Below are 27,638 nucleotides of genomic sequence, written 5' to 3' on the forward strand. Positions count from 1 at the left end.
GAGTATCTGAAGGGGCTGCTCCTCAAATTCTGGTTGCACTTCAGTCCCACGCTCCTGATCTTTGGGCACCCGGTGCGGAGGGGCTTGGGCCGGGAGGAGGATCTCCTCGTCGGTCTGCTCCTGGGCCTGGCCAAGGTGGCAATTCACAGGTCCAGGTTGCGGGCCGTCGGGGGGTCCGTCCTCCCCGATTGCCTGCCCCTCTTCCGCGGTTACGTTCGCGCCCGGGTGTCCCTGGAAAAGGAGCATGCGGTGTCCGCCGGTACGCTTGAGGCCTTCCGCGACCGGTGGGCACCGCAGGGACTGGAGTGCATTGTCGACGCCGAGAATGGCATTTTAATTTGAGTTTTTTGTTTATTTATCTGGTTTTAATAAAGTTATTTTAAAAATATAAGTGTGTATATAAAGGGGGCCTGAGGAATAAGGGCCCCCTCGACATAAAATATATAAAAGGGGCCTGGGGTATAAAGGTCACCTTGGAAAAAAAAGAAAAAAAAAAAAAACGGGGTAGATACAGAGTAAAGCTCCCTCGACACTGTCCCCATCAAACACTCCCAGGACAGGTACAGTACGGGGTTAGATACAGACTAAAGCTCCCTCTACACTGTCCCATCAAACACTCCCAGGACAGGTACAGTACGGGGATTGGCTGGGCAATTTGGAGCATTTCCTGCAAGCAATCAGGGGGAGCAGCTGCACCTGTGCTGCAGCAACTGCAGAGTGGAGAGTGGAAACTGCAGCAACTGGAGAAAGGTGAATACAGAGTGGAGAGTGGAGACTGCAGCAACTGGGGAGAGAGACTGGAGAAAGGTGAATACAGAGTGGAGGGAAACCATCAAGGAAGGCTGCAATTTTTCTGGAGAGGTGGGTGTCAGGGCACCTGAAAGACTATTAAGTTTTAAACTGTTTGGGGGAGGGAGAAGAGGCCTGAAGACTCAGGGGTGGGGCAGCCAAATCCAGTAGGGGCCCCTGTATTTGTATCGGTGTTTGCACACAGGGAGCTCCCTCCCCACCCCAACTGCCTGCTCGGGACAGCTGGAGTTGCCCGGGTGAAGACTGTCTTGTTAAAATCAGAAGAGGAGAGTACCGGGCGGTTCCAGCTGTCCCGGGCGAAGAAGCCTCCCCCAACTGGAAGACAACAAACAGTTTTGGACTAATTGTTATAAAGGTGCTCCAACTGGCAGTTGGATCAAACATCCTTTTCAGCCTTTCTCTCCCTTCCTCCACTCAGTCGCCTCAGTCACCTATCCTCCCCATTTCCTTTACCATCCTACCCCATCCTCCTCTACTCCCACTCCACCTTGTTTAAAGTTTGCTTTTTTTAAAATTGTGTAAATTTGTTTTGTTTCTTGGGGGTGGACGTGGCTCTTAGACCCCATGGCAAGCCCTCCTTCGCCGGTGGCGGGGCCTTCCCGTACATATGCTGCTGCGGCTGCTGCAGCTGCACCTGTTGCCCCGTCACCTTTTGCTTTATCAACATCGAAGCATGGGGTCAAGAGCTACGTCCACCCGAACATGACTAAAGAGGCATGCGTGAAAGCGATGGCCGAGGTTGTCGGCCCTTCGGCCATTGTTGCAGCCTCTAAAATGTACGGGAAGGCAGTGTTATTCCTGAAGACCGAGCGGGCGGTGTCCCTGTCTCTGAGCAAGGGGCTCACCGTGGGCGGGACCTTTCTGCCAGTGGACCCCCTGGAGGCCACTGCGCAAAGGCTCATTTTATCCAATGTCCCACCCTTCATCCCTGGTGAGCTCCTCCTTCCCCACCTGCACCATCTGGGGGAGGTAAAGACGGGGCTCACCCCAGTCCCGCTCGGTCTTCGGGAGAACAGCCTCCGACACGTGTACTCCTTCCGCCGCCAGTTATTCATGCAGCTGGCGCGGGAGGAGGTGACAAGAGGGCCACTTTAATGTAGAATTCCAGGGGACGGCCTACCGCATCTTCTGGACCTTGGACGGGGTGCGGTGCCATGTCTGTAAGGGGGTGGGGCATGTTCGCAAGAACTGCCCCATCCTCCCGGCTGCCAACTCCGACTCGGCGGCCCAGGGTGGCGACGCTGCACCTCCTCCCACCCCCCCTACACGTCCACCAGATACCATTCAGTCGGTACCGGAGGCTGTGGTTTTCACGGCCTCCGGCAGGGAGGGGGGTGACCGTCCAAGTGGAAGGAAGGGGCGGAGGAGAAATAAACATCGAGAGGCGCGTCCCCTGGACACCGTGACACTACCCGAGTCTGAGTTCAGCACAAAGCCCGATCTCGGGAAGTCAACTTGCCCCAGGGCTGGGCTCAGGCCCAGGGTGAATAAAAAAAAGGAAAGTGTGGAGGTGGAGGCCTCTGATGATATGGAGGTCTCTGAGCCTCTGCGCCCTGGTGGGAAAAAGAGGAGAAGGCACCCCTCCACAGAGGTAATGAGGGGCCCTGAGGCGCAGGGCCCATCTGTTGGAGGGGAGCTGTCTCCTGTCTCGGGTCCCCAGGTTTCCCCTACCGCCACCACCAAGGCTATAAAGTCCGGGCAGGAGCTCCCTATTCCTCAGGATAGAGGGGAGGGGAAGGCCCCGGTACATGAGGCCCCTCCTGAAGGAGTAAGTGGGGCCCTGCTTGTGGTGGGGGAGCCTGGGGACTCCGCCCATTCTGCCACTGCTACTGGGTCGGGTGCCCTGAGTGAAGGGGAGGGCGAGGCCCCAGAGGGCCGGCCCTCCCAGCCGGAGTCCACCACCAACCTAGAGACACCCGACCCGGTTATAACTGAGAATGCTGCCCCATCTGCTGGGCCTGTGGGTGCTGGCGGAGCGGGAGATGGCCTCCTCTCTCCGCCTCCAGTCACGGCTCCGGCTGGTTTCCCGGAGTCCGGAACTTCTGTCTCCCCTGGACCACTCATTGGCCTGGGGACGGAGGTGGAGCGGGGTCCTGATCCGCTGGTGCCTACAGGCTCCAGTTTCACAATAGAACCCAGAGAGGACTCCTCCGCCATCGATCCTGGGGGTGGGATCGTGACGGAGGCGGGACCAGCTGACGCGGCCGGGACGTCTGCCCCACAGTGTGCGGTGGATGTGTCGGCCGCTGGCGGTGACGACCCGGAGGAGGATGGGGATTCGGTGCGGGGCACGGAGGATGATCTTGATTCCATCGCCAGTGAGGTGGTGGAGTCCCTCGTGCCTCCCACCGAATCTCCTCTCATCCCCACGGCGGAACTCCGGGATTTCCTCGCGGCTTGCAGGGGTTGCCGCAATAAAGTTCAGCTGGCCCTCGACCGTTGGTCGAATCTGGCGCTGATCATACAGTCCATCCGTGCCGCCGTTAAGATAGCGGGCAAGCGCTGCGGACGTGAAACTGGTTGAGAGGTGCCGGTTTAATGTGTTCCTCAATGGGTTGCTGGGGGAGTGGAGGGCCAGGTTCACTTCCACTCCCTCCTCACAGTGAGCTGTTGGTGACGGGTTTTAAGTACCTTTGACATGAAGATAACCATAGCCAGCCTCAACATCAACGGCAGCAGAGGGGCTCACCGCAGATTTCACAATCTCTCAGTCCTCAGGGAAGGGAGATACGTGGTGAGCTTTCTGCAGGAAACCCACACCGTTCCGGGAGACGAAGCCACCTGGCTCCTGGAGTGGCAGGGTGGGGTCTACATGAGTCACCTCACCCCTATTTCTAGTGGGGTGGCTATCTTGTTGGCCCCGACTTTTCAGCCGGAGATCTTGGGGGTCAAGTAGCTAGTGCCGGGCCACTTGCTCCACCTCGCCGTTCGCCTGGGTAGCGTGCCGCTCCACTTTGTGAACGTGTACGCGCCCAGGCCCAGCGCTTTGCAAGCGCGCTTCTTTGCAGAAGTGTCCGCTCTCTTGAGCTCCATCGATAGCGGCGGGTGCATCATCCTCGGGGGGGATTTTAACTGCACCCTCGAGGTGGGGGATCGCTCCGGTCCCCAACGCAGCCAAGCGTCGGTGGAGAAGTTGAGGGGACTGATCAGCTCCCTTAACTTGGTGGACGTCTGGCGGAATCTCCATCCCGACTCCAGCGCCTTCACGTGGAGGTCTGGAGGAGGTGGGTCGCGAATCGACCGGCTCTACTTTTCGCAGGCGTACGTCTCCTGCGTCTTGGCAGCCTCCGTGCGACTGGTTCACTCCACTCCGCACGCCGGCACGGTCCACATACTGGCACTTTAACAACCGGCTGCTGGAGGACAAGTGATTCCGGGACTATTTCCATTGATTCTGGGCCGACTGGAGAAGGAAGCGGGGGCTTCCCCTCCTTGAGGCTATTATGGGATGTGGGCAAGACTCACATCCGTGTCTTCTGTCAGGTGTACGCCAAGGGGTCAACCAAGAGGCGGGAAGCCGAGATCAGGCACCTAGCGAGGGAGGTGCTCGACTTGGGAGTCCCACCTCGGTCATGCCGTCGCGGACTTGGCCCTGTGGCAGGCGTACAAAGAGAAGCAGGGTGCGCTGAGGGACCTGGAGCTCATAGGGTCCCGAAGCGCGTACGTGAGGTCGCGGATCCAGATTTGGACTGCGCCTCACCCTTCTTCTACTCGCTGGAAAAATGGCGGGGATCCGTAAGCAGCTCGTTGAGCTTCTAGCTGACGACTGATCCTCCATCACGGATCCGGAGGGAATGGGCCTCCTGGTCCGTACCTATTACGGTGCGTTGTTCTCTCTGGATCCGTCCAGCGAGGACGCACGCAGAGTTTTGAAGGAGGGTCTTCCGAAGGTCAGCCCAGAGGGCGCCGAAGGATTGGAGGCTCTGCTCACATTGGCCCTCCACCAGCTCTCAAGGGGCAAATCTCCGGGGCTGGACGGGCCGACCGTGGAGTTTCTCAGGGAATTCTGGGACGTCCTGGGGGATAATTATGCGCGGGTCTTGGGGGAAAGCCTGGTGACCGGGGAGATGCTCCTCTCGTGGCACAGGGCGGCCATCACCCTGCTACCCAAGAATGGCGATCTTTGCTTGCTTAAGAACTGGCGTCCGGTCTCCCTCCTCACTATGGATTGCAAGATCTTTTCCCGGGCTATGGCTACCTGCCTGGGTTCTGTGCTGGCCCACATGATCCACCCCGACCAGTCCTACACGGTCCCGGGCCAGTCCATCCAGGACAACATCCACCTGCTCTGGGACCTGACCCTCATTCCCAGAGGCCTGGTCTGTCGGTCGCCTTTCTCTCCTTCAATCAGGAGAAGGCATTCAACAGGGTGGATCACAAATATATTTTCGGGACTCTGCACGCATTCGGACTTGGGCCGCATTTTGTGGCCCGGGTCCGACTTTTATACACCGCCACAGAGTGTCTGGTTAAAGTTAACGGGTCCTTGACGGCACCCCTTCGCTTTGGGAGAGGAGAGCATCAGGGATGCCCCATGTTCGCCCAATTGTATACCATCTGCACGGAGCTATTCTTGTGGCTGCTTCTGAGGAGGTTGACGGGTTTGGCTCTGCGCGGGCCGGCCACGCGGGTTGTCATCTTGGCTTATGCCGATGACGAGCTCCTCACGGTCACAGATCCCGTTGACTTGTGGAGGATGCACGATTGCCAGCAGACCTTTTCTGCTGCGTCCTCCGCGAGGATCAATTGGGAGAAATGTTCCGGACTCCTGGTGGGTCAGTGGCGGGTGGACTCCCTGCTGGAGCAGTGGACAGCTTTTGCGTGGAGCACCACGCACCTCCTCCATCTGGGAGTTCACCTTAGTCCCGCTAAGGATACTTGGCCGGCAAACTGGCAGGAGTTGGAGGCGAAAGTCACCGCTCGGCTGGGGCGCTGGACAGGACTGCTCCGAGTGCTTTCCTACAGGGGCTGAGCGCTGGTCGTAAACCAATTGGTGGCCTCGATTCTGTGGTACCAGTTGGTCACTTTGGCCCCGCCCTCTGCATTTTCCACCAAGAGGAAACACTGGGTCCCTGTTGAGGTCCTGAGTCTCCCGATTGAGGAGGGCGGCCAGTCGCTGGTGTGCGTCTGCACCCAGGCTGTGACTCTCTGCCTTCGGACCCTGCTGAGATACCTGTGCATTGAGTGCCCTCCTGTATTTTTTCCGCCAGGTTCAGTGTCTGACCCCGAGAGAGAGAGAGACAGCAGAGAAATACAGAAACATCTCAGTGCAGGGTAGTGGACAGCCCCCCAGTAGCTCATCCCACCAGCCAGTGGGATACTGAGCCATGCGGAATAGGAAGATCCCAGGACCATCCCTGCTCCGTGCTGAATTTGCAGATCGAGTTGTCAGAGGGGTGGGGGTGGTGGGCTGTGAGAATGTTGGGAAGACAGGACCAGGCTTAGGTACGATGCCTCCCATAGTGGAATTGTTTACTTGAACTTGAAGGGGGAAATTGGGCACTGGCGGGGAGGGGTGGGGGGGGGGGGTGGGATTTGGAAAGTCTGCATGGTTGGAAAAACTGACTCGCAGTATACAGCCTGACTATTTTCCAGCAAGATGGAGAGGTTGTAGAGGGCATGGAGGTGAAATGGTCACAATAGAATCAGGAAGTGAAGACTGGCTCACAAAGCACATGTGGTTACTCTGTGTCACACGCACTGAGGGGCTCAGAGGTGTAAATAAGCTGAGCTCAGCAAAGCTACAGAGCAAAACATGTCAAGGCAAAAGAACCTGAGGCGACATGAGAACAAACTTTTTTTTTTAAACGCAGCGAGTGGTTAGGATCTGGATTGTGCTGCCTGAGTGTGTGGTGCAGGCAGATTCATTCGTTGCTATCAAAAGGGAAGTGGATAATTATCTGAAGAGAAGAGATTTGCAGGGTTACAGGAAAAGGCAGGGGCAGTGGGGCGAGCTGTGTTGCTCTTGCAAACAGCTGGCACGGACACGATGAACCGAATGGCCTCCTTCTGTGCTGCAGACATTCTATGATTCTAAGGTAAACTCCGACTGCCCAAATCATGCGCCCCCCCCGCCTTTCACATTGCTCGGGGCTGAGACAGGGCCTGTTGTTTGGTGTCCCAAGACTCAAGTGGTCTGGTCGAGTTTGGTCATCTGACAGGAGGGTTTCTTTTCTAGGTTGATTCAAACTGACTGGCAAACTTCTGACATCAGCACTGAATGATATCAGACAAACCCCCACTTCAGACTCCCGTGCCTCTTCATGCCTAAGCAACCTATTCATTCACGGAGGGCATCACAGCCGAGGCCGATCCTGTCCTGATCTGATGGTCATACACGTACATACACACATGCACACTCACAGCCTCTACAGCAGTGAGGTCTCTCTCACACACACACCCACCCTCTACAGCATAGTGAGGTCTCTCTCTCTCACACACATACACACTCACCCTCTACAGAGTGAGGTCTCTCTCTCCCACACACACACACTGAAGTCTCTCTCTCACACACACACACACTCTGAGATCTCTCTCTCTTGTGCACGCACACACACAGTGAAGTCTCTCTCTCTCTCCCACACACACACACACACACACAGTGAGATCTCTCTCTCTTGTGTACGCACGCACGCACACACACAGTGAGGTCTCTCTCTCTTGTGTACGCACACACACAGTGAGGTCTCTCTCTCTTGTGTACGCACACACACAGTGAGGTCTCTCTCTCTTGTGTACGCACACACACAGTGAAGTCTCTCTCACTCACACACACACACAGAGTGAGGTCTCTCTCTCACACACACACTCACACAGAGTGAGGTCTCTCTCTCTCACACACACACACTCACACAGAGTGAGGTCTCTCTCTCTCACACACACACACTCACACAGAGTGAGGTCTCTCTCTCTCACACACACACACACACACACACAGAGATCTCTCTTTTGTGTACGCACGCACGCACACACACAGTGAAGTCTCTCTCTCACACACACGCACGCACACACACACACAGTGAAGTCTCTCTCTCACACACACGCACGCACACACACACAGTGAAGTCTCTCTCTCACACACACACACACACACAGTGAGGTCTCTCTCTCTTGTGTAAGCACACACACAGTGAAGTCTCTCTCACACACACACACGCACACACACACACACACACACACACACACACACACACACACAGAGTGAGGTCTCTCTCTCACACACACACTCACACAGAGTGAGGTCTCTCTCACACACACACACACACACACACACACACACAGAATGAAGTCTCTCTCTCTCACGCACACACACACACAGATCTCTCTTTTGTGTACGCACGCACGCACACACACACACAGTGAAGTCTCTCTCTCACACACACGCACGCACACACACAGTGAAGTCTCTCTCTCACACACAGTGAGATCTCTCTCTGTTGTGTATGCACGCACACACACACAGTGAAGTCTCTCTCTCTCACACACAGTGAGATCTCTCTCTGTTGTGTATGCACACACACACACAGTGAAGTCTCTCTCTCACACACACACACAGTGAAGACTCTCTCTCTTGTGTACGCACGCACACACACAGTGAAGTCTCTCTCTCTTGTGTACGCACGCACACACACAGTGAAGTCTCTCACACACACAGTGAAGTCTCTCTCTCTTGTGTACGCACGCACACTCAGTGAAATCTCTCTCTCACACACACACACAGAGTGAGGTCTCTCTTTCTTGTGTACGCACGCACGCACACACACAGTGAGGTCTCTCTCTCACACACACACAGTGAGGTCTCTCTCGCTCACACACACAGTGAAGTCTCTCTCGTGTAAGCACGCACGCACGCACACAGTGAGGTCACACACACACACACACACACACACACACACACACACACACACACACACACACACACACACACACACACACACACACACACACACACACACACACACACACACACACACACACACACACACACACACTCTTACCAACAATAACAATGGTTTGCAATTATATACCATAGTAAAAACATCCCAAGCCTGCTTCCCAGGAGCAATTATCAAACCAAATTTGACTCCGAGCCACATAAGGAGATATTAGTACAGGCAACCAAAAAACTCGGTCAAGGAGGTCGGTTTTAAGGAGCGTCTTAAAGGAGGAGAGAGAGGGGGCGAGGTTTAGGGAGGGAATTCCAGAGCTTAGGCCCCAGGCAGCTGAAGGCACTGCCGCCAATGGTGGAGCGATGGGAATTGGGGGATGCGCAAGAGGCTGGAATTGGAAGAGCGCAGAGATCTCGGACGGTTGTAGGGTTTGGAGGAGGCAACAGAGATAGGGAGGAGAGCGAGCAGGAACTGGAACCATGGAACCAATTGTCTTGCCCTGGCAGGAATTGCAGTCTGGAAACGAATGCTGGGCATTCCTCTGCTCTGTATCACTCAGCAGTACACAGGGTTATAATCTGTACCTACTGATCCATCAGTGGAACTAAAGGCAGGCATTTTAATAAGAAATCAACTCCACAAGTGATGAACAGAGCAACAGAAAATACATTTAGCCAGAATTCTACACCTTCCTTCCTCCAAATACCTCATTTGACACTCTCTTCCTCCTGCCCGCATCCTCACTCCACTGAAGACAAGACTCATCACACAGTCTGAATTTGGGTTTACCGCCTCTGTAATGAAAGACTGGCATTTCTATAGTATCTTTCAGAACCTCAGGATGTCCCAAAGTGCGTTACAGCCAATGAAGAGCTTTTTGAAGTGTAGTTACTGTTGGAAAGAAGGAAACACAGCAAGATCCCACAAACAGCAACGTGATAATGACCCAGATCAGGTTTTTAGGTATTGATTAAGGGATAAACTTGAGCCCAGGACAGTGGTAAGCATGCCCCTGCTCTTCCAAATGGTGGCCATACAATTTTTTAAACACCTGAGAGGTCATAGGGAGGCCTTGGATAAATGTCTCATCAATGCGGCACTCCCTGAGTACTGACACTCGGACAGTGCGGCACTCCCTCAGTACTCACCCACCGACAGTGCAGCACTCCCTGAGTACTGACACTCGGACAGTGCGGCGCCCTCTCAGTACTGACCCGCCGACAGTGCGGCGCCCCCTCAGTACTGACCCACCGACAGTGCGGCGCTCCCTGAGTACTGACACTCGGACAGTGCGGCGCCCCCTCAGTGCTGACCCGCCGACAGTGCGGCGCTCCCTCAGTGCTGACCCGCCGACAGTGCGGCGCTCCCTCAGTGCTGACCCGCCGACAGTGCGGCGCCCCCTCGGTGCTGACCCGCCGACAGTGCGGCGCCCCCTCAGTGCTGACCCGCCGACAGTGCGGCGCCCCCTCAGTGCTGACCCGCCGACAGTGCGGCGCCCCCTCAGTGCTGACCCGCCGACAGTGCGGCGCTCCCTCAGTGCTGACCCGCCGACAGTGCGGCGCTCCCTCAGTGCTGACCCGCCGACAGTGCGGCGCTCCCTCAGTGCTGACCCGCCGACAGTGCGGCGCTCCCTCAGTGCTGACCCGCCGACAGTGCGGCGCTCCCTCAGTGCTGACCCGCCGACAGTGCGGCGCTCCCTCAGTGCTGACCCGCCGACAGTGCGGCGCTCCCTCAGTGCTGACCCGCCGACAGTGCGGCGCTCCCTCAGTGCTGACCCGCCGACAGTGCGGCACTCCCTCAGTGCTGACCCGCCGACAGTGCGGCACTCCCTCAGTACTGGCACTGGGAGTGTTGGCCTGGATTCTACGCTCACACAACCTTCTGAATGAGGTGGGAGATAGATCTACCCCACTGATCAACGGCTGACTGCTTGTCAGATTCTGTAAGTCCCCACTCAATCACTTCCTTTCAAGACCCAAGAGCCTGAGGACGGCACATTCAGCCAGAACGTGATTTTGTCCCTGTTCACTTCATTCGAGGGCTGAGATTTCTCAGTCCTCCAGCATAGCTCACTCCTCAATACACACACCATGTACAAAAACGCACTGAAGCTCCGAGAATGGTCAGTGAACATCAGTCCAGCCAGCGCAGCTTGTAATTCCAGCACAGTGCTCAGTACCGACTCTGGGGGAACCCATCACTCTTTCACTCATGAGTCGCATCACCCATGGCAACGGCCTTCTGCCTCAAAGAATATCTGCTCTCGGAGCACGCACGTCAATCACTGCTTTGTAAAATTAAAACAAGAAGGTGCAGGGAAGCTCCACATGGCACAGGATGAAGCTATTAACCTGCTGCCGCCCGCTAATTATTGCTGTTCATGGCTTCAGCAGGAATGATGGTGTTGCCTCCCATTGATGCTCTGAGCTGCTATCTGATGCTTGGCTGCCTCACAGCATTTGTAATTCCTCCCTTCCCCCTCCTTCCCTTCCCCTGAGGGACTGTCACCTCAAACCATCCCCCCCCCCGCCACCCTCCCCACACAATGACTCAGACCCTGCCCTTCAAATATTAACGCACACAGGCCTGGTTTCTGACAGAAAGGCTTCAATCTACTCCGGGTGACTGACACTGCCACCTGGGATGGCGTCCTTTAAAAATTTATCATCCCCTTTATCACCGGTTTTATTTTTAAAGATTATTTCTTACTCACAGGAGGTGGGCGTCGCTGGTAGGGCCTCCTGCATTTGTTGCCCATCCCTGGGCGGGGATGGGGCTGCCTTCTTGACCCAATGCGGTCCGTGCGGTGTAGATATGACACAATGGAGCGTCTCGCTGGGCCAATTCGCCGGGGCAGACCACGTCGGCCCGGGGATGGAGTCACATATCGGCCCAGACCGGGCGAGGACGGTAGGTTTCATGTTGTTTCTCGCCACCACGCGGACTGCAGCGGTTCAACGTGGCGGCCCCCAACCCCCATCGCCTCAAGGGAGGGGGCAAAAAATGCCAGCGACGTCCACATTAAAACAAACGTCAACCACTGATGGAAGGTTATAAAGCAAAATGTATGCTAGAATACAAATTTCTAGATACAACTGAGAGAGAGAGAGGGGTGGGATTTAGTTTTTAAAAGAAAGGAAGACAGATGGTTTCTCTGAAGTCGAAGAAATTAGAGAAATATATTAAGGAATTTCTTTTGTCAAAGCTTTGGATAAAATAAAAATCAGAGAGTTTAACCTAAGTGCAGAGTTTCAGGGACAGCGATTCAAGGAATTATAGAACGATACAGAGCAGGAGGAGGCCATTCAGCCCATCGTGCCTGTGCTGGCTCTTTGAAAGAGCTATCCAATTAGTCGCACTCCCACCCGCCCCTGCCCCCGCCCCCCGCCCACTCTTTCTCCCATTTCCCTGCAAACCTTTCCCCACTGAAGAAAAATCCTACTCTCACGGGGCAGATCGCACAGCCTGGGGCACTAGGCCTCTGTTTCACATCTGCAGCAGGCGAACAAAGGGGGGGGGGTGGGAACCTCGCGCCCACGCTCATTTTACACACCTCACCTGGGCTCCCGGCTTTTATTCACGCACTACGCTGCAGGGTTCGCCATCGAGTGAGGAGGGAGGTGCTCCGACGACTGAAAGGGCAAGGTACAAGAGACTGAATCCTCAGTGAACTGGACTCTGCATCACAAAGAAGATTACGGATTTACTTTCGCACGGCTGCAACTGTCTGGAGAGGAATTAGTGCTGTGACCATGAGACCACAAACCCCCACCAACAGCACTCCCGTCCCCATCCCCGGAAGATCTCTGCAAGCCAGGGCCATGCTCGGTTTTTGTTTTTTTTTGCACAATCCCTGCCTCCGAGTCAGAATCGAGGGTGCCAGACCCACTCCAGAGACTCGTGCATGTAATCCAGACTGACACACCTCAGCGCCAGTACTGAGGGAGTGCTGCACTGTTGGAGTCGCCGTCTTTTGGATGAGGCGCTAAACCGAGGCCCCGTCTTCCATCTCGGGTGGATGCAAAAGATCCCACGGCCGCTATTTTGAAGAGGAGCAGGGGTGGGGGGAGTTCACCCCGGTGTCCTGGGGCCCAATATCTTATCCCTTAACCAACATCACTAAAACAGATGATCTGGTTATTATCACATTGTTGTTTGTGGGAGCTTGCTGTGTTGCTCTTGCAGGAAGCAGGCAAAGACACGATGGGTCAAATGGCCTCCTTCTGTGCTGTAATTATTCTATGATTCTAAATTGGCTGCTGCGTTTTCTACACCAGTGACTGCACTTCAAAAGTGCTTCACTGGCTGTGAAGCACTTTGAGACATCCTGAGGTTGTGAAAGGTGCTACAGAAATGCACATCTTATATTATTGGTGTCTTTTTCTTTTGCCCATTACCCCCTGCATCACTGCACCCCCCCACACCCCCCCCCTCACCCCAAAGATACTGCCTCAGTGTTGGGGCTATATCCCCACAGGTGGCCAGCTGCATCCAGCAATCATTCATCCCTTGGAAGCCTACAGAGTGCTGGCAGGCTACTTGACTGCGAGTGGCATCACACGCCCTCGCACACTCGTGATCAGGTCCAGGCGCGCTGCCTCCTCTTTGGAAACTCTTGGTAGCCCAGGGATACCGAGGCCAACTGCAGAAACAACAACAACAACTTGCATGTACACAGCGCCTTTAGACATACATCCCCAAGGGGCTTCACAGGAAGGTTATCAAACAAAATTTGACACTAAGCCACATAAGAAGATATTAGGACAGGTGATCCCAGCAGCTCGGTCAAAGAGGTCGGTTTTAAGGAGCGTCTTAAAGGAGGAGAGAGAGGTGGAGAGGTTTAGGGAGGGAATTCCAAGCTTAGGGCTCCAGGCAGCTGAAGGCACGGCCGCCAATGGTGGAGCGATGGGAATTGGGAATGCTCAAGAGGCCAGAATTGGAGGAGCGCAGAGATCTCGGAGGGTTGTCGGGGCTGGAGGAGGTGACAGAGCACCCCTAAATGCTCCCACCACCACCCCGCACACGGCCCACCCCAGTTGAGTTTGGCTGATGCAGCAGAGATCAGGGCGTGGATCTCAGTCACCACACCGAGTGGTGCTTTTGCTCTCTGCACTGCAAGCCAAGTTTGTCCCAGTAAAGTTTCACACCAAAGGAATTCGGAAAGATTCGCATTGGACGTAGCGTCGATCCCTTCACAGTATCTAATACGGCACGGGTGATTCAGAATTGGCTGCTGCACAACTGAGCCAATGACCACAATTATGCCACTATAAACACACAGATAATAAAGAAATCAAGTGGAAATATTTTACAGTGGATACCTAATTGGTCGTCTAATTGAACCCGGAGGGTTGTGATACTGGGATTATCATCGTTATTATGGCCTCAAGTCTCTGGAGGGGGGATGTGAAATCAGTTTGCAGTATCAGCCCAGATCTCTGAGACACAGGCCCACAGCACAAGATAGCAGAAAAAGATTCCTATTGCTTCTGCCAGGCTGCACTTGACTGTACCTCTGTGCTTCTGCCTTCAAAGAGCTAAAAGAAGGGCAAGGCTCCATGAACGTCTGATAGTCTGATACCAGACACCGGTGCTCTTTTTTCAGAGGTTAAGATGCCAGTGTATAAATGGATGCAGCTGTCCCTACTCTGTCACAAACTGTCACATCAACATTAAGCTGCTTGCCGACCCACAAAGTACTGAGGCAGAGGGAGACTCGGCAACCAGCGACGAGGGATCCCACTACTAATGTACATTATCAATACATAATTAATCATTTTAGGAATCATTAGTGAACCTGCTATCAACAACATAGGGTTTGTTGTGGAAAGTGACTGGCTTCTGATAAAGTGTATGACGCTTTATTGCATTATTGTCCGCTTTCTGTCTCTCTTTCTCCTTCCGTTTCTCTCCCTCTGTTTCCGTCTCCTTCTCTCTCTCTCTCTCTTCCCTGAGTTTCCTTCTCCTGTTGGTTGGTCAGTCCACCGTCTCTCTCTTCCTCCCCTCTGTAACTCTCTCCCTGCCTCCCAAGAAGTGTCATCTGAACCATGGCAAATGGTCCGACTGTTCCGCCACGAAGACTCAGTTTGTTCTGAGAAAGGTGGGGAGCTGTCTCTTGTTACATTCCCCTCCCCCCCCAGCAGGATATTTCCAACCAAGACTGCCAGAGAAATGATTACAACTCCATTCCAAATGAGCCCAAAGTTGGAGCTTGAACACCAAAAAAGCTGATGACTTGCAAGTTATTCACACCCAGAGGATCTTGGCAGTGGTCTAAAGGAAAACCTTCAGCCTGCGACTGTGGAGCTTTCCCACCGGGACAGGGAGCTGAGGGGGCTCTCTCGACATTATCAGGTAAGCAGCTTCCTGTGCCAAGGTTACAGAAAATAACGAGGATTTACAGATACTTCTCTCCAATATCCAGGGGCTAGCGAGCAATTCGGCAATTTCCTCCTCTTCAGGTAATGCAATCAGCAGAGTACAAACGGAGGCCATCTGGCCCATCGGGCCTGTGCCAGCCCTTTGACATCCCCAGTTTTTCACCCTCACCCTGAAAATTTCTCCTTTCAAAGTGTATACCCAGCGCTGACCCGTCCTACAACCTTCTCGGTGATTGGCGGGCCTGCTGCTGGATTAAATGATTGGGTTGCAAACCCTGAGAGGATGGATTGGGCATGGGCTGTGGGAGGAGATTAAATGGCCGCGATAGATAGGGGAGCATGTACATGGGCTGCAGCGGGAAGATGAGTGGGTGAGGCAATGATCGGGTAGATTGCTTATGGTTTACGGGAGGGGTGGGGCCTAGTATGAATGACCTTTATCTCATTCTGTGCTTTCTATGCTCAGATGGAAGAGATGACAGTCACTGGAAATGCCCAGGTGGGCGTCAAGGGTCTGAGCTGCCTGAGGCCTACTCTTGTACTGATCCTACTGGTGTTCCTGGGTGGCTGTACACAGGGATGTCCTTCATCCTGTGACTGCTGGACGAGGAATGGAACTGTTCTCTGTCGTGGGAGGGAGCTCACTGCTCCTCCTGAAGGTGTCCCCTCAGAGACCAGGGTGCTGGATCTCAGCAGGAACCTCATCACATCAATCAGGCCGGGCGAGTTCGTCAACTTGCCGGAGCTGGAGGATCTGGACCTCAGTGAGAACCGAATCTCCAACATGGATCCTGCAGCGCTGGACGGCTTGCAGGGCTTACGCACGCTGCGGCTGAGAAAGAACCGCCTGAGGACTATCTGGCCGGGGATGTTTGCAGCGATGCCCAAGCTCACTGTGTTGGACGTCTGCCAGAATCCTCTTATCATTCTGCTGGATGAGACGTTCGAGGCACTTCCTAGTCTCCGCCAGCTGGAGCTGGGAGAGGATCTGGTCTACGTGGCGCCCCGAGCCTTCGTTGGTCTGAGCGGCCTGCAGCACCTCTCCCTGGGGAAGACCCATTCCAGTGCCGTCCCCACCACCGCACTTTCTCATCTCCGCAGTCTGACCGTACTGAGGTTCCGCAGGTTAAACACCACCACGCTCCAGGACGATTCGTTTCAGCAGTTGTACAATCTCCGAGTTCTGGAGATCGAGCGATGGCCGAGGCTCAGCACGCTGACCCCAGACTCCCTTCACGGTCTCAACCTAACCTCACTCTCCATCACCAACTGCAACCTCCCCTCAGTCCCATATGACTCCATGAAGCACATGGTGTATCTCCAGTTTTTAGACCTGTCCTACAATCCCATCACGGTGATCCAGGGGGGCTTACTGGAGGAGTTAGTCCGCCTCCGGGAGCTGCATCTGGTCGGTGGGAAGCTCTCTGTGATCGAACCGTCTGCCTTTCGGGGTCTGAGCCGCCTTCAGGTGCTCAACATCTCCGGCAATGGGCTGGAGACCCTGGAGGAGTCAGCGTTCCACTCCGTGGGGAGCCTGGCAACCCTCCGCCTGGATGCCAACCCGCTGGCCTGTGACTGCAGGCTCTTGTGGCTCGTTGCGAGGAGGGCACGGCTGAGCTTCGAGGGCCGAGAGCCTGTCTGCGCCAGCCCCGAGTCAGCCCAGGGCAAGGCCTTCAAGGACTTCGGGGCGATCCTTCCGCCCGGTTATTTCACTTGCAGCAGAGCCAGGATCCCGAGCTCAACGTTGCAGCTTGCCACGGTGGGCGAAGGGGAGACGGCAAGCTTTCAGTGCAAAGCCGAAGGGGTGCCAACTCCTGCCATCGAGTGGTCCACACCTCAGCAACGAGTCATGAGTAGCGGGCGCCACGGCAGACTCAGGGTGCGCAGTGACGGCTCCCTGGAGATTTGGTACGCTCAGTCGCAGGATAGCGGCACCTACCAGTGCACTGCCAGTAATGCCGGGGGCACTGATACCGCCAGGGCTATTCTCCAGGTGCGAGGGTTTATACCAAACATAACCCTTGACCTTTCCACCTGGCAGCCGGGGGTCAACACCAGTCATGGCTCAGTGGTGCCGTTGGGCTCTGTCCTCAATGAGAAGACCCTGTCGGTCGTCTTCACCATCGGATCACTATGCTTCCTAAGCGTCGTTGCCCTTTGTTTCACTCTGCTTTTCTTCTGGAGCAAGGTGAAGGGGCCAATTAAACGCACCAGTGAAGTCGAAGTGGTGCAGCATTCGACCGGGGCGGACGCGCAGTCAGAAGCCATCAAGTACACGACAAAAATGTTCTGAGGAAGGGGAGAGAAGGGGCCCCACAGTTGCTGCAGGACGAGGTTCCCCACAGTGGATCTGTGAGCGCCTGCACGGCTCAAGGTGCGTTTACTGAAGTTTACCGAGCAGAAGGCGCTGCGCTCCATTATCCCAGCCTTGTGCCGAGCTGGCTGATCTCGCCCAGGGCAACACAAAGGTCGGTCCTACACTTGGCCTTAGCACCCCTGAGTTGTGTGGTTTGTGGCCGGGGTTGGGGAGTGGCAGCTTGGGGGTGTGGAACCAGCCAGGGTTCCCACTCTTTCTTGCTATCCAGTGACTCCTGCCTAGTGAACATACTTGTTTAATCATTGGCTCTTGGCTGTGGTGGTGCCCTGTGTGTTGAACGTCCCTCCCACACTACTGTCCAAGGCTCGCAGGCAAAGCATGGCGATTTGTGAGGTAAAGGAGGAGTGAAGAGTGGCTGTGGAATCTGTACCCCCCCCCCCCCCCCCACCAACCCCACGCTGTAGGTTTGCACCTTCAGGAGAGGGACGGCAGTTCAAAATTAGTAAACGCAAGCCTGTCTACCATTGCCCATTTCGAAGGCCATTCATTTGACATCAATTGCCCTTTGAATTTGGCCAATAGCAACATGGTTACCAAGGGATTTGTGTGACCTTGCCCTGTAATACTCACCCAATAGAAATACGTCGATAGTCATGAACAGCACGGGAGGAGACCCGTTCGGAGCTGGCCCAGACCAGTTAGGCCGACTGGCATGTTTCTTTGCTCTAGACTCGATACATAGTGCAGTGGACATGGACTCACAGTCCCTGGAACAAGTCTGTCAATGGGTTGCCTGCTGAGTGTTTAATGGGCTGTTTCAATCTGAAGTGTTCCCAGATTCGGTGACGCCCTGTTTCAAAAAGGCATTGAAAGAGCAGAATGTCTTGTGATGAGCCTCCAATTTGTTAGACATGGAGGTTAAAGAGAATGAGTGTTGTCTAATACATGTCTCGCCAGAGGTTTCCTGTCAAGAGTCACATCATTAAGATCCCCTTTAAAAAGAGGGTGGGGGTCCCTCTTCATTCAGATCCCTAATAAAAAAGGCACCTTTCCATCAAAGGCTCCGATAAAAGAGGGCATCTGACCATCAGTGACCCCTTTCAAAGAGGCTCTTAGAATCTGACCCTTTTTTTAAAGAGCCAATCTCACCATTTTAAAGAAGGCGTCTCACTGTCGAGGACCCCCTTTTCAGGACCCCCTCTATACAGGGAGTCTCCCGATCAGGACCCCCTCTATACAGGGAGTCTCCCGATCAGGACCCCCTCGATAGAGGGAGTCTCCCTATCAGGACCCCCTCGATAGAGGGAGTCTCGATATCAGGACACCCTCGATAGAGGGAGTCACTGTCAGGATCACCTCGATAATGGGAGTCTCGCTATCAGGAATCCCTCAATAGAGGGAGTCTCACGATCCGGACCCCCTGTCGAGAGGGAGTCTCCCTATCAGGACCCCCTCGATAGAGGGAGTCTCGATATCAGGACACCCTCGATAGAGGGAGTCTCGATATCAGGACACCCTCGATAGAGGGAGTCACTGTCAGGATCACCTCGATAATGGGAGACTCGCTATCAGGAATCCCTCAATAGAGGGAGTCTCACTATCCGGACCCCCTGTCTAGAGGGAATCTCGCTATCAGGAACCCCTGGATAGAGGGAGTCTCCCTATCAGGAACCCCTCGATAGAGGGAGTCTCCCTATCAGGAACCCCTGGATAGAGGGAGTCTCCCTATCAGGAACCCCTCGATAGAGGGAGTCTCCCTATCAGGAACCCCTGGATAGAGGGAGTCTCCCTATCAGGAACCCCTGGATAGAGGGAGTCTCCCTATCAGGAACCCCTGGATAGAGGGAGTCTCCCTATCAGGAACCCCTGGATAGAGGGAGTCTCCCTATCAGGAACCCCTCGATAGAGGGAGTCTCCCTATCAGGAACCCCTCGATAGAGGGAGTCTCCCTATCAGGAACCCCTGGATAGAGGGAGTCTCCCTATCAGGAACCCCTCGATAGAGGGAGTCTCCCTATCAGGAACCCCTGGATAGAGGGAGTCTCCCTATCAGGAACCCCTGGATAGAGGGAGTCTCCCTATCAGGAACCCCTGGATAGAGGGAGTCTCCCTATCAGGAACCCCTGGATAGAGGGAGTCTCCCTATCAGGAACCCCTGGATAGAGGGAGTCTCCCTATCAGGAACCCCTCGATAGAGGGAGTCTCCCTATCAGGACCCCCTCGATAGAGGGAGTCTCGATATCAGGACACCCTCGATAGAGGGAGTCACTGTCAGGATCACCTCGATAATGGGAGTCTCGCTATCAGGAATCCCTCAATAGAGGGAGTCTCACGATCCGGACCCCCTGTCGAGAGGGAGTCTCCCTATCAGGACCCCCTCGATAGAGGGAGTCTCGATATCAGGACACCCTCGATAGAGGGAGTCTCGATATCAGGACACCCTCGATAGAGGGAGTCACTGTCAGGATCACCTCGATAATGGGAGACTCGCTATCAGGAATCCCTCAATAGAGGGAGTCTCACTATCCGGACCCCCTGTCTAGAGGGAATCTCGCTATCAGGAACCCCTGGATAGAGGGAGTCTCCCTATCAGGAACCCCTGGATAGAGGGAGTCTCCCTATCAGGAACCCCTGGATAGAGGGAGTCTCCCTATCAGGAACCCCTGGATAGAGGGAGTCTCCCTATCAGGAACCCCTGGATAGAGGGAGTCTCCCTATCAGGAACCCCTGGATAGAGGGAGTCTCCCTATCAGGAACCCCTGGATAGAGGGAGTCTCCCTATCAGGAACCCCTGGATAGAGGGAGTCTCCCTATCAGGAACCCCTGGATAGAGGGAGTCTCCCTATCAGGAACCCCTGGATAGAGGGAGTCTCCCTATCAGGAACCCCTGGATAGAGGGAGTCTCCCTATCAGGAACCCCTGGATAGAGGGAGTCTCCCTATCAGGAACCCCTGGATAGAGGGAGTCTCCCTATCAGGAACCCCTGGATAGAGGGAGTCTCCCTATCAGGAACCCCTGGATAGAGGGAGTCTCCCTATCAGGAACCCCTGGATAGAGGGAGTCTCCCTATCAGGAACTCCTGGATAGAGGGAGTCTCCCTATCAGGAACCCCTGGATAGAGGGAGTCTCCCTATCAGGAACCCCTGGATAGAGGGAGTCTCCCTATCAGGAACCCCTGGATAGAGGGAGTCTCCCTATCAGGAACCCCTGGATAGAGGGAGTCTCCCTATCAGGAACCCCTGGATAGAGGGAGTCTCCCTATCAGGAACCCCTGGATAGAGGGAGTCTCCCTATCAGGAACCCCTGGATAGAGGGAGTCTCCCTATCAGGAACCCCTGGATAGAGGGAGTCTCCCTATCAGGAACCCCTGGATAGAGGGAGTCTCCCTATCAGGAACCCCTGGATAGAGGGAGTCTCCCTATCAGGAACCCCTGGATAGAGGGAGTCTCCCTATCAGGAACCCCTGGATAGAGGGAGTCTCCCTATCAGGAACCCCTGGATAGAGGGAGTCTCCCTATCAGGAACCCCTGGATAGAGGGAGTCTCCCTATCAGGAACCCCTGGATAGAGGGAGTCTCCCTATCAGGAACCCCTGGATAGAGGGAGTCTCCCTATCAGGAACCCCTCGATAGAGGGAGTCTCCCTATCAGGAACCCCTCGATAGAGGGAGTCTCCCTATCAGGAACCCCTCGATAGAGGGAGTCTCCCTATCAGGAACCCCTGGATAGAGGGAGTCTCCCTATCAGGAACCCCTGGATAGAGGGAGTCTCCCTATCAGGAACCCCTGGATAGAGGGAGTCTCCCTATCAGGAACCCCTGGATAGAGGGAGTCTCCCTATCAGGAACTCCTCGATAGAGGGAGTCTCCCTATCAGGAACCCCTCGATAGAGGGAGTCTCCCTATCAGGAACCCCTGGATAGAGGGAGTCTCCCTATCAGGAACCCCTGGATAGAGGGAGTCTCCCTATCAGGAACCCCTGGATAGAGGGAGTCTCCCTATCAGGAACCCCTCGATAGAGGGAGTCTCCCTATCAGGAACCCCTCGATAGAGGGAGTCTCCCTATCAGGAACCCCTGGATAGAGGGAGTCTCCCTATCAGGAACCCCTGGATAGAGGGAGTCTCCCTATCAGGAACCCCTGGATAGAGGGAGTCTCCCTATCAGGAACCCCTGGATAGAGGGAGTCTCCCTATCAGGAACCCCTGGATAGAGGGAGTCTCCCTATCAGGAACCCCTGGATAGAGGGAGTCTCCCTATCAGGAACCCCTGGATAGAGGGAGTCTCCCTATCAGGAACCCCTGGATAGAGGGAGTCTCCCTATCAGGAACCCCTCGATAGAGGGAGTCCCCCTATCAGGAACCCCTCGATAGAGGGAGTCCCCCTATCAGGAACCCCTCGATAGAGGGAGTCTCCCTATCAGGAACCCCTGGATAGAGGGAGTCTCCCTATCAGGAACCCCTCGATAGAGGGAGTCTCCCCATCAGGAACCCCTCGATAGAGGGAGTCTCCCCATCAGGAACCCCTCGATAGAGGGAGTCTCCCTATCAGGAACCCCTCGATAGAGGGAGTCTCCCCATCAGGAACCCCTCGATAGAGGGAGTCTCCCTATCAGGAACCCCTCGATAGAGGGAGTCTCCCTATCAGGAACCCCTCGATAGAGGGAGTCTCCCTATCGGGAGTCTCGCTATCAGGACCCCCTCGATAGAGGGAGTCTCGCTATCAGGCACCCCTCGATAGAGGGAGTTTCACTATCAGGGATCCCTCGATGGAGGGAGTCTCACTATCAGGGATCCCTCGATGGAGGGAGTCTCACTATCAGGGATCCCTCGATGGAGGGAGTCTCACTATCAGGGATCCCTCGATGGAGGGAGTCTCACTATCAGGAACCCCTCGATAGAGGGAGTCTAACTATCAGGACCCCCTTGATAGAGGGAGTCTCACTGTCAGGACCCCCTCGTTTGAGGGAGTCTAACTATCAGGACCCCCTCGTTTGAGGGAGTCTAACTTTCAGGACCCCCTCGTTTGAGGGAGTCTAACTTTCAGGACCCCCTTGAAAGAGGGAGTCTCACTATCAGGACCCCCTCGATAGAGGGAGTCTCACTATCAGGACCCCCTCGATAGAGGGAGTCTCACTATCAGGACCCCCTCGATAGAGGGAGTCTCACTATCAGGACCCCCTCGATAGAGGGAGTCTCACTATCAGGACGCCTAGTCTGGAGTGAGTCTCAGCATCAGGACCCCCTCGATAAAGGGAGTCTCACTATCAGGACCCCCTCGATAGAGGGAGTCTCACTATCAGGACCCCCTCGATAAAGGGAGTCTCACTATCAGGACCCCCTCGATAAAGGGAGTCTCACTATCAGGACCCCCTCGATAAAGGGAGTCTCACTATCAGGACCCCCTCGATAGAGGGAGTCTCACTATCAGGACCCCCTCGATAGAGGGAGTCTCACTATCAGGACCCCCTCGATAGAGGGAGTCTCACTATCAGGACCCCCTAGTCTAGAGGGAGACTCACTATCAGGACCCCTAGTCTAGAGGGAGTCTCACTATCAGGACCCCCTTGATAGAGGGAGTCTCACTATCAGGACCCCCTCGATAGAGGGAGTCTCACTATCAGGACCCCTAGTCTGGAGTGAGTCTCACTATCAGGACCCCCTCGATAAAGGGAGTCTCACTATCAGGACCCCCTCGATAGAGGGAGTCTCACTGTCAGGACCCCCTCGATAGAGGGAGTCTCACTGTCAGGACCCCTAGTCTGGAGTGAGTCTCACTATCAGGACCCCCTCGATAAAGGGAGTCTCACTATCAGGACCCCTAGTCTGGAGTGAGTCTCACTATCAGGACCCCCTCGATAAAGGGAGTCTCACTATCAGGACCCATTTTAAATCCCGAACAATTTTGAACCCTATCCAATATCTATCTTCGCAGCTTTTGTTTTGTTTCTAGAAGGCCGGAGATGTAACTGGACAGGTAGGTCAGCACGAGCTCCGGGTGGAGGCTTTGAGCTGCGAGTTCAAATTCAGGCTTGCTGCCCTGTCGGCCTTAAGTACACTTGTCCTGCCAGTTCGTCTCTCTCTGCCGCGACTAGTTAAATAAAGATAACGTTATCAATTAGAGAGGAAGCTCCCCCTGATGGTTCAGCTGGTAACTGGATCACCCAGAGTGGTGCTGAGCACACTGACTGGGAACGTCCCAGGTTCCGCCCTGGCGGTTCGATCGCCTCACTATTCTCACTGATGGGGTTGTCAGTGGTCTCAATGCTAAAGAGAGGTAGAATAAAAGGGCAGCCGAGCAAATACGGAAGTAGAACACAAAGGCAGTCTGCTCAGCTAAACTCATCCGTCTAGGGTCAATTTATACCCCATCCCCCAGCCCCTTCGTTCCCATCTCAGAATCAAACTGTTCCTTAAATGATTCTGGGAATTGTAGTTTGGGGGTGGGGTGGGTGGAGTTCCCTTGCCAGTTCCACATTACTTATGCGCAGTGTAAGACTGATCCTTTGTTAGTTTGGACCTGGTTCCCTGAATTTCCCTCCAGGCCTCCCCGTCTTTTTTTGTACCCAGCTCCTTGCCCAGCACTTTCCTCTCAAGCACAATGCCCGAGATCGGCGAGGGGAGGGGAGGGAGGCAGAATTCGGGAAACCCCCCGACACCACCCACCCACCACGGCCGACCTCGACCTCTGGAACATCGTTCACCGGTGGCTTAAACACCCCCACGACAAAGGGTAGCAAAGACCCAAGGCCCGGTCAGATTTGGCTTCTGAGCAACCTGCAGTTTTGGCGCAGATGTCCGACCGATTCGCCATTTACACGCGGATGCTGTGGGCCTGAAGCGATGGTGGATTTACACACCGCGGTCAATGGTGTTAGTCATTGGTGGACAAGTAGGGCAGGGTGGAGAGATCCAAAGGGGCACGTTTAACTGCTCCAGGGTTTCCATCAGGATGGGAGCTGTACCCTCACCTTCCCTCCCCTCACATTCCTGCCCTCTGTGGAGTAGGTGAGGGGGGAGTTCGGCTCCTCCGGCCCCCAGGACAGAGTCTAACATGGCTGGGTACAAATCTAGCCCGAGGCTGAGGCCATAGTCTACAGCTGCTGAGCTGTAGACCCACTGGGGCAGATGGCAATGGGGTTGTGGCCCCCAGGAGGGCCTGGAGTAAAAATCTTGATTCAAAAAGTGCGTTACTTTGGCAATTAAAGATCTTAACAGCGTTGTTTCCGTTAGAATTTTATCGGATTGTCTAGGTTTCTTCAGAAAATGAATGTTGATTCTTAATAAAAGTATTTTGGACATTATTATGGAGTGCCGTGTTTTCGTATGGAGATGTCCATCAAAGAGCCTCTATGCAATGGCCCTGCGGGTATGTGTGCTGCCCCCACAGACCTGTGTGGCCCCCGGGGACCCCTCCCCAATCAGGGCTGAGGTGGCTGGGCAGGGACGGTGAGGCGCCGGGCTACTTGCATGCAGAAGGCATCACAGCTGAGCCTCACCGATGTCTCACATGCATCGGGGTTAGGAGGAGGGGTCTAGGCGGACTTGCTTCCGCTGTTCCGGCAGCTATCAGTGATCGTAGTACAGACCAGCGATTCGATATGGGACCTTCTAGTGCACATGGCTTAGAACCACACTGGGTGGTTGCAGTAACTCACTGGGGCATTTACTGGGGAGAGGAAACTGTCTCCTGTTCTGAAATCCATACATGTTGGGACAGGAACTTAATCAGGCATAGACCCACCCTGGTTATAAAAGCAAAATACTGCAGATGCTGGAAATCTGAAATAAAAACAAGAAATGCTGGAACCACTCAGCAGGTCTGGCAGCATCTGTGGAAAGAGAAGCAGAGTTAACGTTTTGGATCAGTGACCTTTTTTCAGAACTAGCAAATATTAGAAATGTCAAAGCTTATAAGCAAGTGAGGCGGGGGTGGGGCAAGAGATAACAAAGGAGAAGGTGTAGATTGGACAAGGCCACATAGCTGACCAGAAGATCATGGAGTAAAGACAAACAATATATTAATGGTGTGTTGAAAGACAAAGCATTAGTACAGATAGGGTGTTAACAAACTGAACAAAGATGAAATAAACAAAAAAAATAATAAATTGTAAAAATTGTAAAAAAGAAAAAATAACTAAAAATAAACGTAAAATGGGGGGCCCGTCATGCTCTGAAATTATTGAACTGTCATGCTCACATCTCTATCCTGGGATTACTGCAGTGTTCCAGTGAATATCAACGCAAGCTCGAGGAACAGCATCTCATTTACCAATTAGGCACACTACAGCCTGCCGGACTGAACATTGAGTTCAATAATTTCAGAGCATGATGGGCCCCCCATTTTACTTTTATTTTCAGTTACTTTTTCTCTTTTACATTTTTTAAAAATTTTTTGTTTTTGTTTATTTCATTTCATCTTTGTTCAGTTTGCTTACCCACCGTTTTTTTTCATGTTTGTACTTGCTGCTGTTCAATCTTCAGTCCATTAACACCCTATCTGTACTAATGCTTTGTCTTTCAACACACCATTAACATATTGTTTGCCTTTGCTCCATGATCTTTTGGTCAGCTATGTGGCCTGGTCCAATCTACACCTTCTCCTTTGTTATCTCTTGCCCCACCCCCGCCTCACTTGCTTATAACCTTTGACATTTCTAATATTTGCTAGTTCCGAAGAAGGGTCACTGACCCGAAACGTTAACTCTGCTTCTCTTTCCACAGATGCTGCCAGACCTGAACAGACCCACCCTGGATAGTGGGTCCCATGCCTGGACATCGAGCAAGGGCAGGACTGGGAGGCCCCCCCCTTCTGTCGAATGCCCCACCGACACACACGAAGCATGATCGTGTGGGCGGCCTCCATACATGGAACTGTCGCCCGTGCATAGCTCCAGGAGGTGAGGCGATGAAGAACGACAGCATCCTGGTCAACCTTTTCATTAACGTTAGCACTGAAGGATATTTCCATTCCATCAAACTAACACCTGTATTTGCTGTGTGAGCAGGAGCTTGTTTTACCAAAATGGGGGCACAGGATCATTCAATTGAGGGAAGAGGGAATAAGGACCCCCTGTATTTATATTGCAATTATATAGAAATTTCACAGGGAGCAGTAAGGGGAGTTATTCTGACAATGGGGTAGTAGGCATATTTTGAGACCGTCTAGAGGGAGCTTTACACTGTATCTAACCCCCTGTGATTACTCAGCACTGACCCAGTGACAGACACTGTGTCACACAGAGTGATGATGCTTTCACCTACTTGTCTGTTAGAACCAGATGCCACACACATTGCTCTGTTAGCAAAGCAATAAGAGTGCAGCATGGCAGACACCTGGAGAGGGTTACAGACTTTCCAATTACCTTCATCGCCACAGGATATCACATTCACATCAAATTAATATCTCCCGGGCCGCAGCTACAGATGGGATTGCAACTAGTGCCCAGTCAATAGTTGGCCTCAATCATACAGGGGCGTTTGCTGGGATTCCCACCGCTAAGGTACATTGCAATCGATGACGTGGGCTTCAGGTCGACTGCAGGCCTGGTTACGTCAGGAGACTGTTCTGCTTCCTCCCCCAGGAACACAGTGTCCTCTCCGGGCTCCTGTACATCACCAATCACTCTGGCAGCGGACTTACTCCCTGCTTTCCATATCCAGTGGGTTTCCTCTTTCTCCTGAAGGTGCTGCCTTTTGCTGGGGTATAAATTCCACAGGTGCCCGCCCGTGTTGCCTCACTCACCTAAGTGCTCGTTCCCCATTTGAGTGTCTGACCAGGGAGTGTTGTCCAGCCATTCAACCGTGGGGGGAGGGGGGGCTAAATTCCCTAGTTTCCACACCTAGGGGGAGGGCTTGTGGGGGGGGGGGGGTGGCGGGGGAAGGGTGGGTAGGCTGATGGGACCTGGGTGTCGGGGGTGTTGGGGGTGGGAAGCAGGGGAACAGGTGAGAGGTAGCCTCTGCTATCGAGGTTAACTGACCAATTCACATATCTATCCAGCTAACTCAGCATCCTTCAGGGTCAGGTGTGAAGGTGGGGGGGGGAGGGTTCCAATGTACCCTGGTTTTGAACAGAGTCGGGGGTGTTTAGGTGGCATCAGAGGGAGAAAGACCCGTGGAAACTCACCGTGCCTCGATCGCCGCCTGTAAGAAGGAAGGGCAGGTTAACGCGCAGTGTGTGAGAGTGCGAGTCACCATGGGCTATTCTACCGTGACAGGCGTCCCACTTGAGCCTGAGGCCTGCCCTCACC

At 54.1% G+C, this 27,638-nt stretch overlaps 2 protein-coding genes across 3 annotated transcripts in view; one reads left to right on the forward strand and one right to left on the reverse strand.

Moving 5' to 3' along the window:
• Positions 1-27,638, reverse strand: part of LOC137357001 (semaphorin-4B-like) — a 94,084-nt gene that overhangs the window by 36,394 nt on the left and 30,052 nt on the right. Inside the window, exon 1 of one of the 2 annotated variants that reach the window (XM_068022930.1) lies at positions 9,406-9,458. The exons of the other annotated variant lie outside the window; for it this stretch is intronic. Coding sequence (XP_067879031.1) covers positions 9,406-9,437 — 32 coding nt within the window. The 5' untranslated portion in view covers positions 9,438-9,458. Of the gene's footprint in view, positions 1-9,405; positions 9,459-27,638 lie in introns of those variants that run through there. 2 annotated transcript variants of the gene reach the window in all.
• On the forward strand, positions 15,510-17,372 carry LOC137356884 (leucine-rich repeat and immunoglobulin-like domain-containing nogo receptor-interacting protein 1). Its single transcript, XM_068022723.1, has one exon. The coding sequence runs from the start codon at positions 15,510-15,512 to the stop codon at positions 17,370-17,372; it is 1,863 nt and encodes a 620-aa protein (XP_067878824.1).

Source organism: Heterodontus francisci, chromosome 46 (assembly GCF_036365525.1).
Source record: "Heterodontus francisci isolate sHetFra1 chromosome 46, sHetFra1.hap1, whole genome shotgun sequence".
NCBI lineage: Eukaryota > Metazoa > Chordata > Chondrichthyes > Heterodontiformes > Heterodontidae > Heterodontus > Heterodontus francisci.

Excerpts from the sequence above, each read along its gene's own strand:
- LOC137356884 (XM_068022723.1), top strand. The coding sequence starts at position 15,510 with ATGACCTTTATCTCATTCTGTGCTTTCTATGCTCAGATGGAAGAGATG.